Source organism: Eptesicus fuscus, chromosome 4, assembly GCF_027574615.1.
Source record: "Eptesicus fuscus isolate TK198812 chromosome 4, DD_ASM_mEF_20220401, whole genome shotgun sequence".
Classification (NCBI taxonomy): domain Eukaryota; kingdom Metazoa; phylum Chordata; class Mammalia; order Chiroptera; family Vespertilionidae; genus Eptesicus; species Eptesicus fuscus.
The window spans coordinates 12,504,564-12,523,746 of NC_072476.1; the positions used below are offsets into that span (position 1 = coordinate 12,504,564).

A 19,183-nucleotide genomic window follows, 5' to 3' on the forward strand; every position below is an offset into this window, starting at 1 on the left:
GGGGCAGCTCTTCTCCCTGCCCTTCTCCATCCTCTAATAAAGAGTCTGTGGAGCCAATTCCTGCATTTCTCATTTTTATTTGACAGAAAAAGTTGCTCTTGCTGTACAGATTTTTAAAAAACCAAAATGTCCTTAAGAAATGTGAAAAGTTGGGGGGAAGGGGCCACAATCTTACTGGGGGGCAGTAAGGGCCAGCTAATTTCACTCCTGCCCCTTTCCATAACATACAAGTTCCCAAGTCCCAAATCCTCACCTCCCCCTCTCCTGCACTCAGGGGTAAATGGCGGGGGACAGTGCCACCCAGGCCCTTGCTGACTCAAGACTGGAGGAGTCCTGAACTCTATTTCCTCCTCCAGCCACTCCCATTCTTACTCCCACATACCCCCAACCCCCCAAAACATGTGAACCAGAAAAACTCACAGAGATTAAACATTTCACAGGAACAAAGAAAAAAAAGGGGGGATAGAGAAAGAAGGGAACCCCTTCAAAATGCTGCCAGGGTTCGGAGGGGACAAGCACCCCCCCCCACACACACACACAGCTATTGGGGAGAAAGGGGGCACTCCCTGTGGCTCCAGAACTTGGGGTGCGGTGGGATTCCATTCCCCCCAAAAAACATTCATGGAGACCTGCAACAGAGAAGAATGCCATCAATGCCATCTCAGGCAGCCAGAGCTAAAAAAAAAAAAATAAGGCTCAGTCCTGGAGCACAAGGAGACACACCTGGAGGAGCGGTGCCGCACTGGGCGGGGGCTAGGTGTCTCCCTCCTGCGCTTGTGGCCTGGGGAGCGGCTGTCCCCACGCTGACCTCTTCGGGAACCATGCTCACTGCTGCTGCTCCTGCAACAGACAGACATCAGATCACATACACCCCTCCACCCCAATCTCTTGCATCTTTAAGCCTGAAAACTTTTTTTGCAGAAGTCGGCCAAACTGGGCTGGCTATTGGCAAGAACACATTAGTGGCCCTACCTCTGTTGGTCCTGTGGTGAGGGGTGTTGGCGCTCGGCAGGTGAATAGCTGAGGGACCGGGAGTCCCGGAGGGAGTCTATTGGCTTCCGGGGACTGCGGGACCTAGAGAGCAGAGAAGGTCCCCATAGTGCCACACTCTTCCAAACCCACCAGCCAGCACTCAGGACCACCCCCCAGGTCTTGACCACCAAACCTCATACCACACAGGGCCAGCCTCAGACCCACCTTTGTCTGCTCACTCACCCATCCGCCCGCATACCATCCACCGAGTGCCCCAGTGGGCAGGGCATGGGGGATGGGACGGTGGGGGACACAAAGGTAAAGACAGTCCCTGCCCTTGGAGGGGCTGTCTGGTGATGAAGGAAGGCCAAGAGGTGCACTCTCAGCCTCATGTGTGGGAGGCAGCCCCACAGGGACTGATACAGGTAGATCTGGGGACTCGGGAGGGAGATGAAGGGAAGGGGGCAGGGTAGTCTTCTCGAAGGTGCTGTTTGAGCGGAGTCTTGCAGAACGAGGAGTTCACCAGGCGGACAAGGGAATTCCAGGCAGAAGGAACAGCATGTCCAAAGGCATGGGGTTCTCCTTAGACTGCAAGGCGCTGGGAGTGGCTGGAGCAGAGGGCATGTGTGGGGGCGGGCAGGAGAGGAGAACACAGGGCAGGCAAGGCCAGTTGGTGGAGAGCCTCACACGCCATTCCCGCAGAGATGGGGCTTTATCCTGCAGGCCACAGGGCGTCCCAGAAGGATTTGTGGAGTGGAGGGAAGTAACCAGATGTGCGTTTTAGAAAGATCCCTCTGATTACATGTGGAAGAGAATGGCGTGGAGGCAGGGAGACAGGGAAGAGGCTGTGGACAGAGTCAGGAGAAGATGACGGTGGCCAGACCAGAGCCCTGGCAATAGCAATGGGGAGACTTAAAAGCTAGAATCCCTGGGACCAGGCTGCATGTCAGGGGCAGAGAGAAGGAACCTAAGACTCCCCAATTTTGGCTGGGACACCCACTTGGATGGCGCAGCCCTTGTCAGAACAAGGCACAAGAGTTATGTGGAGAGAAGAGATTCTGACTCCTCCCATACAACCAGACACCAGAGTCCATATGAGACACCCAGCAGGGATCTCACACTTCCAGGGTCACATCCCACCCCTACCATCTCAAGCAAGGTAGCACTCACCTCCGCTCACCAGGGGGTGGCTTCTTGGGACTTGCAGGTTTGGGCAAGGCCTGAGGGTCAGGCTTAGCAGGGGAAGGAGAGGATGCAGAAGAGGAAGAGGAAGAGGAGGAGGACGAGGAGGAGGAAGAAGAGGAGGAAGAGGAAGAGGAGGAAGAGGAAGAGGAAGAGGAGGAAGAGCTGGAACTGGAGCTGCTATCGCGCCTCTTCCTCTTGGCTGGGGTTGGTTCCTGAGGTCGTCCCTCTCGTTCATTCTCTTTTGGGGCTGGGGGAGGACTAGGGACCCTGTAGGAAGAGTACAATGTCACAAGGAGAGACAAGCTGCCCCAACCCCAACCCTACCTTCCAAGACCGGGAGGAAGGGCAGTGGGGGAGGGGTGCTTGAGAAAGGTCCTGGGAACTCTCCCAGCCAAAGCCAGAGAGCCAGTGACCCAGTGAGCATATTCTCTGGAGAGCAGTGGCCCCAAGCTGACCCAACCTCTGCTAACATAAGCAATAGGCTGGGGTCTGAAGCACAAGGGATCAAGGTTAAACCTCAAGAATGCCCCTGATGAAGGAAAACAGCCCCTGGGCTCAGGTGTGGGTGCAAAGCTGGGTGGTCTCCTTCCTTGGAGACCCAGCTTGGGTAGGCTCCTGTGTGTGTGTGCGCTGGCTGGGGGAGGAGCCGTCCTGCCTGGAGGCAGGAAGAGGGATGGGATGACCTCTGAAGATCCTTCCAGCCCAGGGAGTTCCTCTTGAGGTCTAACTGCCATCCCTCCTGCTGTAAAATTAAGTCCATTTCCTCTAGTTCTGTCCTCTGTAGAGATGGAAAACTTATCATTATCCTCTAGAGAATTAACTTTTGGAGATTTTTCTGTCCCATTCCACCCTCCAACATCCCCAACCCACATTCTCTCTATTCCCAGCTTAATGGTCAGGTCCCCATACCACAACAAGCCAAGAACCCTCTGGATAGGGCGTTCCCTTCCCCATCCCGACCCAACCTTTATAAAACCTTCCCCTTGGAAAATTTTTAAAAGCCAAGTCCCCTTACCTCTTCAGTGCTACTTCGGGTTGAAGGGGAAGGCTAGAGCCCTCCGAGTCACTAGAACTGGAGCCAGAGGAGGAGGAGGAGGAGGAGGAGGATGACGATGACGACGACGAGGAAGAACTAGATGAGGAGGAGGAGGAAGAACTCCGCCGCTCCTTTGCTGGCTGCAGGGCCCCCGTAGAGGCAGGTGGTTCCCCCCCCTCAGGGTGGGAACCCCCAGGGACAGGGACAGAGAGCATGCCATTGTGGTCACCAGCAGAGGATGTGGTCTTTGCCGACCCAGAGGAGAGGGACTGAGATCCTGCTACAGGGGTGGTCGGGGCAAGCAAAGATTGGGATTGGTCAGAAAGAGCAGATGGCCCAGGGGACCTAGGCCGATCCTGAGCTGGAGGGAGAACAGACTGTGAGGGAGGAGCCTGAACCATTCTAGAAACAGGAGAGGGAACCCGTTCAGAGGTCATTCTAGACTGGCTTGGGGCAGCTGGTGGGGTTCTGGAGCCTGGGCCTCCCGGTGGGGTTCTAGACCTGGCTCGGTCAAGGAGCGGTGGTGAGGTTCTGCCACTAATGCGCTCATAGGCAGAGAGGGGCACCCTAGGGCTGGTGAGGTTTGCACCAGACAAAGCTGGAGCCATTCTAGCACTGGTGAGGCTTGCAGGGGCCAAGGATGGCGGGGTTCTTGAGCTGGCAATATTCACAGAAGCTGTGGCATGTGTAGATCTAGGACCCACCAAGTTTGCAGGGGTTGGTGCCTGGGGTGTTCTAGAGCTGGATGGATAGTTTGCAGTGTTTGGGGGTGTGCCAGAGCCTGTGAGACTCAAAGCTGCCAATGCCGCTGGGGTTCTGGCTCCTGGTAGGTTCACAGCTGGGGCTGTAGGGGTGCGCGGATCAGCGAGGTTCACAGCAGATGGTGTGACTGCTGTTCTGGGGCTGGTCAAGTTCATGGCTGCTGCTGCAGCTGGTGTTCTCGAGTCAGCCAGGTTCACTGCTGTTGGTATGGCAGGTGTCCTGGCGCTGGCCAGGTTCATGGCTGCTGCAGAGGCTGCAGGAATCCTACTGGCGAGGCTGGCAGCTGGGGCTGTTCTGAGACTCATGAGAGGCACTGGAGCAGGAACCTGGGACATTCTTGCAGCAAGGCCTGCAGCAGACATGGATGGAGGAGGCCGAGCAGTGCCAAGACTGATGGCTGTCAGGGCAAGTGCAATTCTAGACTGAGCATGATTTTCTGGCACAGATGTTCTAGGGTGATCAGGAATTCGGGGACCTGGACCATCCATCATGGAGCCACCAGCTTGCTGCAGGACAGACATGGGTGTTCTAGAGCTGCCAAGGGGTTCAAGCATTCCAGGTGATCTACAGCGGTCAAGAGGAGTTGGTGACATGCTAGGACGACTGAAGCAACTCATTCTGGAGCTATTGAGTGCCACTGGAGGTGTCCGAGAACCAGAATGATTCCTTGTTGCAGGAGGAGTAGCAGAACGTGAACGATCGGAACTACTTCCAGATACAGATCGTCTACGGATGGCTGGAGGAGATCTTGTTAAGGACCGTTTGCCCCGAGTCATTCGTGGAGTACGAGATCTAGAACGGCGGCGGACAAGCGATGAACGACTTCGAGAGCGTTTGCGTGGCAAAAGTGGGGTTCGAGACCTAGAGCGACGACGAATAGCTGGAGGTGTTCGAGACCTAGATCTGCGGCGTGTCACTGGAGAGGTTCGAGAGCGGGATCTCCTTCGAGTTATGGGACTGGTGCGAGATCGAGATCTCCTGCGGGTGACTGGGGATGTTCTGGATCTGGATCTTCTGCGAGTGATAGGCGAGGTTCTGCTTCGAGATCGCCTCCTCATTACTGGTGGAGTCCTAGATCTAGACCTTCTGCGAGTCACTGGTGGTGTTCTAGAACGGGAACGCCGGCGAGTTGGTGTTCTGGATCTTGAACGCCGGCGAGTTACTGGTGGAGTTCTGGACCTGGATCGCCTTCGACTCACTGGGGATGCTCTTGAGCGAGATCTTCTTCGAGTCACTGATGTCCTAGATCTTGATCTTCTTCGACTGACTGGTGAAGTACGTGACCTGGACCTACGTCGGCTGACCAGGGGTGTTCTGGACCTGGATCGTCGATGAGTGGCTGGAGAGGCCCGAGACCTGGAACGCTTCCATGGGGCTGGTGATGTGCGTGAGTGGGAACGCTTCCGACTGGTTGGGGGTGTCCGAGAGCGACCTCTCCGACGTCGAGAGGTTCGTGAACTCTCTTGCCGGGCAGGAGACCTTGAGTGGTAACCAGAGCCTCCTCTACGCCTACGAGTAACCCGAGACCTTGACCGGCTCCGCTGTCTTCTTCGAGAGGTTGACTGAGAAGACCCAGACCTATCTCGACGTCGGGTTGTTCTGGTCTTCTCCCTCCTTGACCGGGAACGGGACCTCTGGAGCCCACGAGGCTTTGGTGAAGGAGAACGACCTCTCCTTGAAGTTGTCTTAATGCGGGGGGATGAAGCTGAACGCCGCCGGCGTGAGGATCTTGACTTTTCAGCTGGCTCTGGGGAAGACACTGAAGGACTTCGTCGGCGTCGTGGTGGAGTTCTAGAACGTGTCTCTGGTGAGGAAGATGCAGAACGACTTCTACGGGAGAGTCTAGTCTTCCTAGCCCTCTCAGATGATCGAGAGCTGTGACGACGAGGTGGAGTGCGAGACTTAGTCTTGGGCTGTGGTGATGACCTAGAGCTTCTTCTAGCCATTCTGGATTTGGGAGGGTGTTCTGGAGAAGACTCAGAACTGCTGCTTCCTTCAGGAGAAGGACCTCTACCTTTGCTTGATGAACCTGATCTGCTTCGTCTGGGAAGTGCCCGAGGGGCAGAAGCCTTGGGTTCAGGAGAGGAATCAGAACCACTCTGTGCCCTTGATGCTGCTCTTGGCTTATCTTTAACTTCAGGAGATGAGCCAGATCTACTGAGCTGAGGAGAAGGTCGGGATTTGCTATCGACCTCTGGAGATGATCCAGAACGACTCCTTTGTCTAAGTGACATTCGTGTTTTAACTTTAGCATCTGGAGAAGAGTCTGATTCACTTCTTTCCTGAGTGGATGCACTGGGTTTCTCATCAAGTTCTTGAGAAGATCCAGATCGACTTCTCTGCCCAAGAGGAGACCTACCCAAAGTCTTATGTTCAACTGATGATTCTGACCCACTTCTTTCTCTCTGGGGGGTAATACACTTGAGTTCTGGGGATGATGGAGAACGACTCCTTGGCCTAGGAGTCTGAGGCAAAGCTTTTGGTTCTGGAGAAGAATCACATTCACTTCTCCCCCTGGATGGTGTTCTGGGTATGTCTTTCATTCCAGGAGAGGATCCAGATAAGCTGTGCCTTGAAGGAGTCCCAGACCCATCTCTAAGTCCTGGGGAAGACCCAGACCTGCTTCTCCTTGAGGGGGTTCTGGGTAAATCATCTTTCAGTTCAGGAGAAGATGCAGAACTACTTCTTTCCCTTGAGGGTGTTCTAGGTATAGCATCAAGTACTGGTGAAGAGAGAGTCCGATTTAATGACATTCCTGCTTTCTCCACTCCATCTGGGGATAACTCAGAACTGCTGCGTCTGGAGGACCTCAATTGTTCTTTCATGTCTAGAGATGGGTCTGTCTCCAACTGACTAGGAAAAGGTTCATTCAAACCTTTAACCTCAGCAGAAAATCCAGTATTTATTTCTGCAACAGCGCCCGAGTTTCTAAATTCTAAAGGTGACTCATAGCTATTCTCCCTGGGAGGGGTATTAGACAGTTCCTTACGTTCTTGAGAATAATGTGGCCCACTCCAAGTTGAGGCCACTGCAGGGAGTTCTGCTTCCAAAGAAGCCTGCAACTGGCTATGGTCAAGAGTCAAAGACATAGCAGTCCTTTCTTCTTTTTCAGAAGATGATTCAAAGTTACTTCCAGCCATTTCTTTAAGTTCTGGAGAAACATGGGACAAGACCTGGTTTGAGGACACTTCAGATTTGTCAGCTACCTCCATTAATTCCTCATCTTGGCTTGGCTTAGCTAATGGACTACTTTGGCCTTTTGTATCTGGAGATGACCCAACACCACCTCTTTCCTTTGAAGAGGTGCTAGGTGTATCTTTGAGTACTGGTGAGGACTCAGGTCTATTCTGTACTGTAGGATTCAATTTGTCACTTAGCATAGATGATGCAGTAATATCCTCCTGAAGGAGTAAGTCTGTTTGCTTTTTTGATTCAGGAGAAGGCTCCAATCTACTCTGCCCCAGAAGAGATTTACAGTCCATTGAAGGATATGGGGAAGAGTCAGACTGGGATCTGTTCTGTTCAGGAGACATTCCAGATTTCAGCCTAGGACTCATTGACAATTTGCTTCTATCTTGTGTTGTTGGAGATCTGGGTGCAGAATCAGTGACAGGAGAAGAGGACCTAGACTGACCACCCTTAGGAGGTGTTTGAGATTTGCTCTGCAGAGATAGTGTGTCATAGTGACTCTGTCTCCTTTCTGGACTCGAAGTGTCAGATCTAGAATCTAGTAAAGTAAGAGATTGTCCTTCCTGTTGCAGAGAAGAGGTGCCAAAATAGCTCTCTCCTGGTGGTGTGTTAGACTTTAGTCCTGAACAGAGTGAGAAAGATCCAGAACTTTGTGCTGATGAATCTTTAGACATCTCTTGGGAACCTGGTGACCTTGATCCAGAAAGATTGTGGCCTGGTGAAATTTGAGGCTGTACTTTGGGGCTTGGCGAAGTAGACCCTGAGTGACTTTGTCTTGGTGATGTTCCAGGTTTCACTTTGGTATCTGGTGAGGAGGACCTAGAATGACTGTGTCTTTGTAACAATGTAGATTCTGCCTTGGAGCAAGGAGACTCTGATCTGTTTTGCCTTGGTGGTGTATTAGACGTCACCCTATCAGGACTTGGAGAAGATGAACCAGAATGACTCTGGGTTGGTGATTTTACTGCCTTTACTTTGGGTTGTGGAGATAATGACCCAGACCGGCTCTGTCTTGGAGATGTGCTTGATTTCACTGCAGGAGGCGAGGACACAGAGTAGCTCTGTCTCAAAGGGGTTCTAGATTTCACCTCAGGGTCAGGTGATGTTTCAGAACAGCTCTGCCTTTGTGGTGTTGCACATTGTTCATTTGCCTGAGGACTTGTTACAGATCCTTGTCTTGGTGGTGTTCCAGATTTCCCTTTAGGTTGAGATGAACCAGAAAGACTTTGTTTTGATGGTGTTTTAGATTTCTGATTAGGTGAAGAACCAGAGCGACTTCGCCTTAGTGGTGGTGTTTGAGATTTAGCTTTAGATTGGGATGATCCAGAGCGGCTGCGCCTAGGTGGTGTCTGAGACTTTTGTTTAGGACAAGGAGAGGACCCAGAAAGGCTTCGTCTCAAAGACAAGCGAGATTTTGCTTTGGATCGTGGAGAGGAGAGAGACCTGCTTCGCCTTGAAGAAACTCGGAATTTTTTCATTTCTGGGCTTGAGTTGGACCTGCTCCTTCTCTGTGATGTTCTGGACTTATTCTTCCGCTCTGATGATGAGCCAGACCTGCCTCTCCTTTGTGGTGTTCTAGAATGAGATCTTCCCCGTCTAACTAGACTTCTACTACGGGATCTTCGTCTTGCAGGTGTCCTAGACCTAGATCTCCCTCGTCTTGCTGGTGTCCTAGACCGAGATTTTCCTCGCCTGGCTGAGGTTCTAGAGCGAGACCTGCCACGCCTGGCTGGGGTCCTAGAGCGAGACCTGCCGCTTCTCCTGGCTGGCGATCTGCTACGAGACCTCCGTCGTACTGAGCGGGTCCTAGATCTGCGCCTAGCCGGTGTTCTAGACCGAGATCTGCCCCTCCTGGCTGGTGTTCTAGACCGAGATCTACGCCTGTTCGGTGTTCTGGATCGTGATCTACGCCTCGTGGGTGTTCTAGAGCGAGATCTGCCCCGTCTGGCTGGTGTTCTAGAACGAGATCTGCCCCTAGCAGCTGGAGATCTGGAGTGTGACCTTCCTCGCCTTGCTGATCTAGATCTGCCTCTTCTCTGGGTATTTCTGCTCCTGGACCAGCCTGGTCGCTGAGGAGACCTAGACCGGCCACGTCGCTGGGGACTTCTAGATCGCCCCCACCTCTGTACAGACCGGGACCTATGCCACTGAGGGGACCGGGACCGAGACCGAGAATGACCTCGTTTAGTAGGGGTTCGAGACCGCGATCGCCCCCTCTTCGCGGTGGTAGGGCTAGGGGACCTCCCCATCCTACGAGGAGTAGGAGAATGTGACTTATCCCGCTTTGCTCTGCCATGTGAGCGACTTTTTGATGCGGGAGAAGAAGAAATCTCTCGGTGGGACCCTGGAGCTGGTGTGGGTTTAGGACTTTCAGGGGAAGAGCTGGCATGCCGAGAAACTTTGGTTGGTTGAGGGGATGGTGGGGAGCTCTCTGAAGATGATTGGGGAGGTTTCTCAGGAGACTTAGGTGGTAAACGACCCCGGGTTGGGGAAGCCTCAGATGGGGGGTTCACTGGCTCCTGACTTATGGGGGCTTTTGCAAGGGGTTGTGGGGAGCTGCCATGTTGCTCAGCGAGGAGCAGAGTGGGAGCAGATGGTTCTGGGCCTGTGCTGCTCCTTTCCGGAGAGGGGCTAGGTCGAACTGCAGATTTCTAAGGGTGGGGGAAAAAAAAAGCAGGAATAGGGATATGTAAGCACTAAAACTTTTTATCACCCATAAGATTCCAACACCCTTTCCAAAGGAATTTTTCTGCATTTCCCATTATACCAACTGATCCTTTTTCCCATGATAAACCATCACATTTATTCAATAACAAGAGGCCATTTAACATAAAAAACATTGGGGGAAACACATAGATAGGAAGTCTGTGACCTCAAGAGTCATATAATATAGAAACAGGATGCAAACAACATAGTACATTTTACAGAAAAGAGCTGTTATAAAATGTTGTAAACACAGAAAAAAGTATTTTTAAGTGGAAAGATAAAGCAGTTCACTAAAGTGGTGGACTCTGACTTTATCCTTGAAAAATAACTGTATTAAGTAAAAGAAAAAAGGCACAAACTTGAGGACTTATATAAATAAAAAACACTGGGATGGAGCACAGGAAAAGAGAGAGAACATAGAAAATGGATACGAGTGCTAAGAATTTAGCAAAACAGCAATTAAAATAGTTGAAGCAAGAAAACATTAGTGTTTGCATTAGAATAGCAAGTATAAAAGAACAGGTGCTGAAAAAAACCATTTCAGAATAGTGTTTTCAGATTTCAGGTAGCAACCCAGTGGGTTCAAACATTTTAGTTAACCACAACCAGCATTTAATGAGATAAAATATTAGAGGAATCTAAGTATTAAGACCAAGTATAAAGAAACTTTCGAGTTCTATATACATAAACAGGATGATGATGCAAAACCTACATCAAGTGAAGTTTGAAAACCACAATTCTAAAGGATTTGCAAATATAAAAGAAAACCTGACAAATAAGACAGAAATACAGGGGGGGGAAAAAAACCCACAAAAAACTGAATTCACCCAGCCAGTGTGGTTTAGTGGTTGAGCTTATACCTATGAACCAAGAGGTCCTGGTCAGGGCACAATGCCAGGGTTACAGGCTCAATCCCTAACAGGGGGCATGCAGGAGAGGCAGTCAATCAATGTTTCTCTCTCATTATCTTTCTTTCTCTCTCTCCCTCTCCGTTCCTTTCTCTAAAATCAAAAACATATTTAAAAAAAACAACCCCAAATTCATTTATCTCAATAAGCTCTTACTTTTCTTCATGCAAACACCTACCCTAAGTCCATATCCCTGTAAGCCCATAAACATCCATTAACTCATTAACATACCTCCTCCTTCTTGTCTTTGTCTTCATAAGGGCTACTAGGCTGTTTTGTAGAGGGTTCTGGGCTGCTCGGATGCCCTGTGTTGTTGGTACCTGGTTCTCTGGAAGGTGCATCTCCCTCCCCTCTACGCCCTGAAGCAGGGGAAAGATTCTGCCCTGTCAAGGCAGTTGTATGGGTTTTTGTTGCAGCACTTCGAGACCTGAGGGAGGTAATTGAGGATGGGGGAGAGAAAGGAAATCAGTTCAGGGGAGTACAGAAAACCCCCTCCCCAACACCCATCCACCTTTCCTGACTGTACACAACCCTCTTCCAAGAAACCTTCTCTTATTCATAAGATTCAAATCACTCACTGACATTCAAGTCCAATTCACTTTGGTTGGTCCTTCTCTTCCCAACACGATGCCAAAAAATGTTCTCCCTCTACCCCTTTGTTCACCTCCCACAAACCTCCCAAAACCCTCCACCCAACCATTCCCTACCCACTTCATTCACAACTCACCTCTGAGCCCACCTCCTTCAGGAAGCCTTCCCCGATTAAGGAAGCCAGGGCAAGGATTCCTTCCTCCCCCAGACACCACGAACAAACCACCACCCCCCCTATTCTGGCAGTCCATATACATCAGAACAAAACAAAAAGTAACAAAATAAACAAAACAAAAATAAACCAAAAAAAAAAAAAAAAAAAGAGAAGGGGAAATGTATATGTCTGTCCATCCTGTTGCTTTAGCCTGTCAGCTCCTAGAGGGCAGGGACCGTGTCTTCCGAATGGTCTGTGCAGCGCCTAGCACACCGTGGGCGCTCAATAAATATTAAATTAATTAACCCACAAGTCCCTCTCCCTCCCTTCCTCCTGGACCACCCCTTACCGACTCCGGGAAGTATCAGAAGAGGAGGCAGAGTCAGCAGAAGTTGAATGGTGGGCCCGGCGGCTCTTGGGGGCTGGTGTTGTACTTCGAGATCTGAAGGAAGACCACCACCCATAACTCAGGTACTGTCACACCTGTACTGGTTTCCCCTCATCCATCCCTCAACCCTTTATCAGTCAGGTACATGACACATTCTATCCTAACCCCTTAGGTGGCATTCATCTACTTGCTAATTCTTCTCCAATTCACTCACCGCTTCCGCTTCTTGTCCTTAGATTTACGTTTGCTCTTTGGAGTGGGAGACCTAGGAATTAAATTAAAATTATTAAAAGTAATAATTACATTTAAAAAATGAAATGAAAAGAATTAGGGAGTTATTGAAAAATCAAGGAATTGAGCTTTATTTCAAGAAAAAAGCCCCAGAGAAAGCAAGCAAGGCCATCAAGCAATGGCTCACCGCTCTGTATGCCACTATGTCCCCTATGCCCCAAAGAGCTCTTACCTATGCTTCCGTTTCTTGGATTCAGACTCTGACCTATTGGGGGCGAAAAAAGATAAAACATAAACCAATAACTATACCTGGACTCATTAAGCCTCTCGAATCACTCCATGTACTCCCACCTCATACCTGTGCTTCTTCTTCTTAGAGCTCTTCTTTCTCTCTCGTCGAGGAGAGCTGCTCTCTGACCTCCTAAAGATGAGTTCAGAAACAAGGTTATTCTGCTTGGCTCCTTCCCTAGCCCTCCCACTTTTAACACCCCACCACTAAAGGCTTCTAAAGCACCGAACAACTCCAACAGCTTTAATGTCCCAGACCTAAGCCCAGGACTTACTAAAATAAAAAGCATAGGTACCTCCTCTTTATATCAACAAACATCAAAGTGAAAAAGAAAATCTCAGAAATCCAAAATGCTGTTGGCCAGTTCTTTATTGATAAAGCTACAGAACCAACCCTTTCCACTAAAGAAGCATATACATTCCTTCTCCCAGCTGAAATCTGAATGGTAACTCGCTCTTCCCTGAGATAATTCTCTCCTGCTTTCTAAAAGCAAGAATTCTCTACAGAGACATAGAGAGATACACATATACAGGTTGATTGGGGAGAAAAAAATGCAAGCATGACAGGACTAATCCTCTGGCTTACTACAGTAACTTTCCAACTAACTTACCGTCCTCTATCTTTCTTCTTTTTCTTCTTCTTTTGCTTTGGGGTTGGTGAGCGAGAGCTACTGGACTCCCGGACAAGGCTGGGGAAAAATGAAAAGGATGGGTGTTAAGACAAATTTTCTCATAGATATTTCAACTTCAGAAGAACAAAATCCAAAAAGTTTGGGAAGAAACAGTCCACCAAAATAAATAAATACAATAGATCAGAGTACATAGAATTAGGAAGAAAAGCTGACACTGGTTTCTTGGACTTATGTACCTGTAAGGTTTGGGAGGCTCAGGTGCTGTTTGTTTGGCTTCTCGAGCACGACGCTGAGGATCAAAAGAGCTCCCATCCACATAGGAATCACTGATGCCAAAGGCAGCACGGAGCCGCTCATTCTTTTTCTCATTCAATTCTGCCAACTGGTGAGTCTCAGTTACCCTAGAGGGAAAAAAGTAGCAAAGCTGTGAAGGACACAATCATTTTTACAGAATTATAGGCAGGAGCCAAACAGAATTAGGAAAAGGAAGACAAAATAGGAAGTACAATGTAAGACGAGAGAACAGAAGGAGCAGTATATATTCCAGAGGAAATCAAAGGAGCATGAAACACTCACGCTGGTCTCTGTCCTGGGGTCTCCTCCTTGCCCCCAGGGTTCACATCCTTCTCCAGCAACATGAGTCGAAAGGTCGCCACTTTTTCCTGAATTTGCTGTTCCTCGTACCTGGAGAACAAATCCCTTCAGGGTTAAAGCTTGATTATAGACACTTCCCCCAGTCCCAGGTTTACAGTTTCCTCATTCCCAGCAGGGTCCCTTCCCTCTCCATGCACACATAGGACTTTTCACTCACTGTCACCCAAAGCACCCTTTTCTTAAGTCCTCTTGATCTTTTCCCTGTCATCTTCCTTCTACTTACTACACCCTCTAGAACAGTGGATTTTAAACATGCTATACTCGGGCCAAGAGAATAAAGTTAAACAGGCAGAGTTTCAGGTGCTCCTCCTCAACTTCAACAAAAACAGGTCTTTCATTTCCTAGGATTATAAAATAAGGTGCCTTGTATAAAAGGGGCGCCACTGCTGAAGTTTGAAAACCACTGCTCTAAAAAGGTTTTCTCCCTGAATGTGCTCCTTTCCCAAAATTTCACTTCCTATCCAACCCATGATCCTCTCTTATCCAGCCAGGTATTCCAGTTCCTGCCTTTGCTACTTTTCCTGCTTTTGCTACTTTCCAAGGCCTCAATCCTTAAATACATTTACCTTCCTCTTCTCTATCAATTAACAACACTGGTCAGCTTACCTAAATCTTCTCTTGCCTGGTTTCTGCTTTCCCACCTCTCCCTTAAAGCACTTTTTTTTTTCCTCAATGGCCCCCTTTCCCCATGTGCCTCTGTCTAAATAATTCAAGCTCCCTCAGATGTCCCAGACACAGTTTCCTCATCTCCCACTCTGAACTGTCCCTTAACTCCTTTCAATGTGCTAGTTCCTTTACCTCCACCCCTCCTACAACTCCTCTCCAGGCCTCTTTCAACAAGTCCTAAGCTTCCTACCCCACCTAACTCCCCCAGCTCTGTACTCATTCAGTGCTTGGCTCTCCCCGAGCCCTCCCCTCACCCCTGCTCTTCCATCATCTCCTCCAGCTCGAGGCATCGCAGCTCCACTCGCCGCTTGCGCTCGTGGTCCAGGATGTCAGGATTAGGCCGCTTCACCAGGGCAGCCTCCAGGCGCCGCAGTTCCTCCTCTCCCTTGTAGTCAGGCCGCTCACCCCGGCGGCCCCGAACCAGGGACAGGTTGCGCTGGACGTAGCCGTTGGTGCCGCTGCCCCGGGGCGTCGGCAGCCCGATCCCGTTGTACATGGCCCCGTGCCCGGGGGAGGGGGGCACCACCGCTCCTGAGGGGGAGCGGGGAAACACGGGTCAGGCCCCTGGCCCCAAGCTAACCACTTACCACCACCCAAATCCCTGTTCTTCATCCCTATTACAACATGTACATACACACTAAACAACCTTTAGCTGCATAATCTTCCTATTCTAACAAAACCTTCCTTCCCACAATGCTTTTTTTCCACCAACTCATAGCCCAGCTCTTACAGCATTTTCCTTCAATGTGCAAAAGCCATTCCTACTTGCACCTAGATTTTCTTTTTTCTACCCTAAGCAAACAAAGATCCTTTCAAATTTCTCCGTACTGTCCCTTTATTCTCTTTTGGCCCCAACACACACAAGTGGTGTCTCCACCAACTACTCTAACTCCTAACCTCTGGTTACTGAAGGAGGCCTCCAAACTGGCACAACAAACACTCAAGGGCCTACAGCTCAAGTCCAAAGACTTCCAAGAACTGACCTAAGGAGTACAGTCTACCCTGTTATGAATACAAAATGGACTAAACAGCCCTTAGATATCTAAACAGGTAGACCAACTGATTAAGAGAAATCAGAAGTGTTCTGAGCAGCCTCACACCCAGACTAAAGGCCAACATGCATGTCAGAAACTCATAAACCTTGGAAACAATCTTCATACTTTACTTCCCAGGGGCCATTTCCTTGATTCCAAATATTTATACCTCTTGTCAACTACCCTGATACCTTATTCCTTCAATTTCCTTCCTACAGGATTTCTCACGATTTGCAGCTCATCCAAGTCTCCCTAACACCTGTTAAATATTACCTGTTTTCAATTCAATGCTCTAAATACATCAAACCAGCCTCCTCTATTTCAACTGTTCCCATACCTTTGCTATTCATTGTCTTATAATGAAAAACCCCTCTTTATAGTTCACTATCACTATGTCAAACTGTCGGCTTTCCCTACCAGTCTCCTGTATCTCACTTCCTAGTTTTTCTCTTCCAGCCCTGCCTTATCCCTCTCACGTTATCTCCATGCCTCCCACCAGGTCCTATCCTCTCAACTTGCCCCAATCTCAGCATGACTCTTAAGGAGCCCTCAAGCCCCAGCTTTTCTTGTTAGATTTCTTGGCTACACATAGTCTACTCCTTTCTCATATTATATATACACTATTTCTTTCTCCAACTTATCCTGGCCAAGGTAATTTCACAAAACATAAATGTGTTAGGAAAACTACTCAAGGAACAAAGTGGATAGGTTAGTGAAAGTAGAGGGAAAAGAGACTGAATTGGATAAAAGGGAAGGCTATGTTTTTTAAAATCCCAGAATAAAGAAGCATCATACAAATGCCTGGGAAAATGTACTAAAGCAACTAAAAAAAAAAAAAAAGAGGTATGGCGAGATGTTGAATGGAAGGGAGATAGCCCAAACTCTAGAATAGCTTGGGACCCCCAATTCTAATTCTAGGTCCCTGCCCATCCCAGTAGCAGACTCAAGAAGATGAAAGCAAAAAAAGTAACCATAACAGGTAAAGGGAATGACAGATGAGGCTAAGTCTAGGAAAGGCAAGTGATAATGACAAAGAAATGAAAAACTATAGCACAAGAAATCAGTTTCTCTACCTTCCAAACCTCACTTGCACTTTTTCAAATACCAATCCTCCCCACTCTAAACCTAGGTCCTTCTTTGCCTCTCTATACCCCACCTAATTTTTACCTTGCAGAATGCTTCTGACCTGCAATTAATTCTTCAGTTGAACCATTCACCCACACTTCCATACCACCTCACACAATAATCCTCCCACTCCCTAGGGAGGTTAAACCAGTAGCTGCTAAGCAAAGGGTATTAAGTCACAACGAACTGGAGAACTTGCAGAGAATGAGCCAAAAAAGGAAAAGAAAAAAACAAACCACAGCATCCAAGGCAGTGTTCAAAACATTAAAAGGAAGGACTGACCACTGGCACATTAACAACACACACATCACCAAAACCGGATGACTTTATAAAATAGGGATTCTTAAACTGGGGTCCATGGACTTTTGAGGGATTGTAAATGCAAAAGTTACCCAAGCTAAAGGCAGAAAATAAAAGCTGCAAAGGAATACAAAAGAGAATTTTTTTCTTTTGGGAAATTATCACGATGCTGAACTAATGAGGAGATAGAAGGCAGTCCTGAAATCCAATATTAAGGTATCCAAGAAACGAAAGGCACCAAACAGGATGGAAGGGGGAATGTTACGGAAAATGGACGTATATAAGCATAGCAAGCACAGCACTAGGGCACTGTATAGCTGAGTTGACACTATGAAACCCAGAAAGCTTCAAGTATTAGCTCGGAGACCTAAGCCTGCACACTTAAAATGGAAGGCGAAACAGACGCTCTTCGAAATTTTGATCCAAAAGATATCTTAAGCGTGACTGGAAACCAAGGTTCAGAAACGTTATGGGCCAAATAATGCCTGAAAGAGTCCAGCGTTTTCTTCCCAAAGCAAGGCTCCAACAGCCAGCCTCCTCCCTAACTTGAACACAACTTTTGGGGAGACGATGAAAAAAACTTAAATTTTAAAAAAGCACATGGTCTGCCTTTACATACCCAGGTTATTTTTTAAAAAGGTTTGGGGGCTTTTCTCTTCCTAATACTTTCAGGGCCAACAGTAAGGAGTCCGAACGACCTTAAACCTCTGGGGCTTCTCTGCAGTGAGAAGCCAAGGCTTATTTTCGGACTTGAGAGATGGCGGAGGGGGGAAGGGGCTGCGTGGCGCCCCAAAGTCTGGGAGGCTCCTAGCCGACCACAGGCCCCGAAAGGATGGGGAAGCCAGAGTGGAGCCGGGGAAATGACCCCGGGGCAGGCCCTGGTCGCCGCCGCCGCCGCCTCCCCGCTAAGAAAGGGCAGCTACACCCGGAACGTCCTCGGCCGCACGCGTGGGGGAGACGATAAGCCGAGCCGCGCGCTCCCCGCTTCTAGCCGAGAGCGCGCTTGCGCGCTTGAGTGCAATCGGCGGCGCGCGCCGTTGCCATGGGGGAGGGGAAATAGGGTAAAAACCCGCGCGCGACAGAAACCGCGGGAAGGGGGAGGGGAGGCAGGCGAGCGAGGGCGTCCGCGCGAGCTAGGGGAAGCGAGCGCGCGTGCGCGCGGCGGCCTAGACCGTTCTCCGCGCGCTTTGGCCTCGAGCCGGAGCCGCCGCCCCTCCCCCACCCGGCTCGCGCGCTCCCTCACCCTCTCACCCGCCGCCGCCTCCGCCGCCGCCGCCGCCCGCTGTTCCCTAGGGGAAGAGGTGCTACCGCTGCTCGAGCTCCCGAGTCTCTAGGGGCTTGAAGCCGCCGCCTCGCCGGTTCACCCGCCTCAGTCGACACTGACGCCTCCTCGCTTCCTCAAGGGCCGCAGCGGGCTCCGACTGCGCCACTCGCACCCCGCCTGGGCCACGCTGCACGTCAGCACGACTAAGTGCGTCAGCACGCAGCCGCGGGCGTCGCAGTCCCCACCGGGCGCCGTAGTACGCACCGCGGCCTTGTGCGCAGGCGCCGAAACCCACCGGGAAGTGTAGTTTCTTAGGCCCGAGGGCGGTTCAATTACGTAGCCGGAGAACTACGAGTCCCGTTGGCCAGTGCGATAACGGGCTAGGGAGGGGCAACGTATTACGAAGGGGAGAAGAACACCGGGCCTAGAGCCCACACCGAGCGACGCTGGAAGGTTCCACAGACTCTGAGTTTGGCCGAGAGCATTCTGGGAGTTGTGGTTTTAGCGTAGCCCGGAACCCGTTTGTAGTTTCGGCCCTGGGCATGGCCGCCATTTTGTCTCCCCAAGTTGGAAGGCGTTGGCCCCGAGTCTAGAGACCCTGCTGCTTCCATGTGACCGCGGGCTTCCTGGGTCGCTGGCGCTGCGGAATTCGGCCTTGCGACCGCACCTGGAGAAAATCCCCTCAGACCTCAGCCAGCGGGCTCCCGCGGGACCCCAGAGCCCAGCTTCAGGCCCAGGGCCTGAGGCAAAAGCCTATCCAGCTGTCCTTTGCGTTCGCAGCTTTCACGGTTGCAGAAGAGCGGAGTTGGGTCCTCTATCCCGGGGAATGGGGGATAATTTTCTTTTAGCTCCAGGTGAAGCGGCCGGCAACAATGTGATTTATATACAAAGCAGGGCAAAAACGTTACAAACACCCCTGAATTTTTACACCTTTACAGAATGTCTCCTGTTAATTTAAGTACATTCTCTTTTTGAGCCTGAGAACCAGCCGTCTCAGAGCAGAGTTGAAAGAAGCTAAACTTCTCAGCCAGGCCAAAATTTTGAACCAGATGCCACTCACTTGCCCCTTAACCTTGGACTCACACTCAGTGATCTTGA

General features: G+C 50.0%; 1 protein-coding gene across 3 annotated transcripts; it reads right to left on the reverse strand.

Annotated features, from left to right (window-relative positions):
- Positions 1-57: 57 nt before the first annotated feature.
- On the reverse strand, positions 58-18,277 carry SRRM2 (serine/arginine repetitive matrix 2). 3 transcript variants are annotated; one of them, XM_028145717.2, is made up of 15 exons: positions 18,130-18,277; positions 14,617-14,893; positions 13,619-13,726; positions 13,279-13,443; positions 13,022-13,099; positions 12,481-12,543; positions 12,355-12,387; positions 12,106-12,156; positions 11,853-11,945; positions 10,990-11,185; positions 3,173-9,795; positions 2,143-2,424; positions 973-1,074; positions 724-840; positions 58-629 (listed from the first exon to the last, which is right to left on the reverse strand). In XM_028145717.2, exons 2-15 carry the CDS (start codon positions 14,856-14,858, stop codon positions 620-622), a joined length of 8,163 nt encoding a protein of 2,720 aa, XP_028001518.2. In that variant the 5' UTR covers positions 14,859-14,893; positions 18,130-18,277; the 3' UTR covers positions 58-619. The 3 variants fall into 3 exon arrangements, with proteins under 3 accessions (XP_028001518.2, XP_028001516.2, XP_054570612.1); XM_028145715.2 differs by having other exon boundaries at positions 18,073-18,130; XM_054714637.1 differs by lacking the exons at positions 58-629; positions 724-840; positions 973-1,074; ... (1 more) ...; positions 3,173-9,795; positions 10,990-11,185 and adding an exon at positions 11,663-11,767.
- Positions 18,278-19,183: the final 906 nt, after the last annotated feature.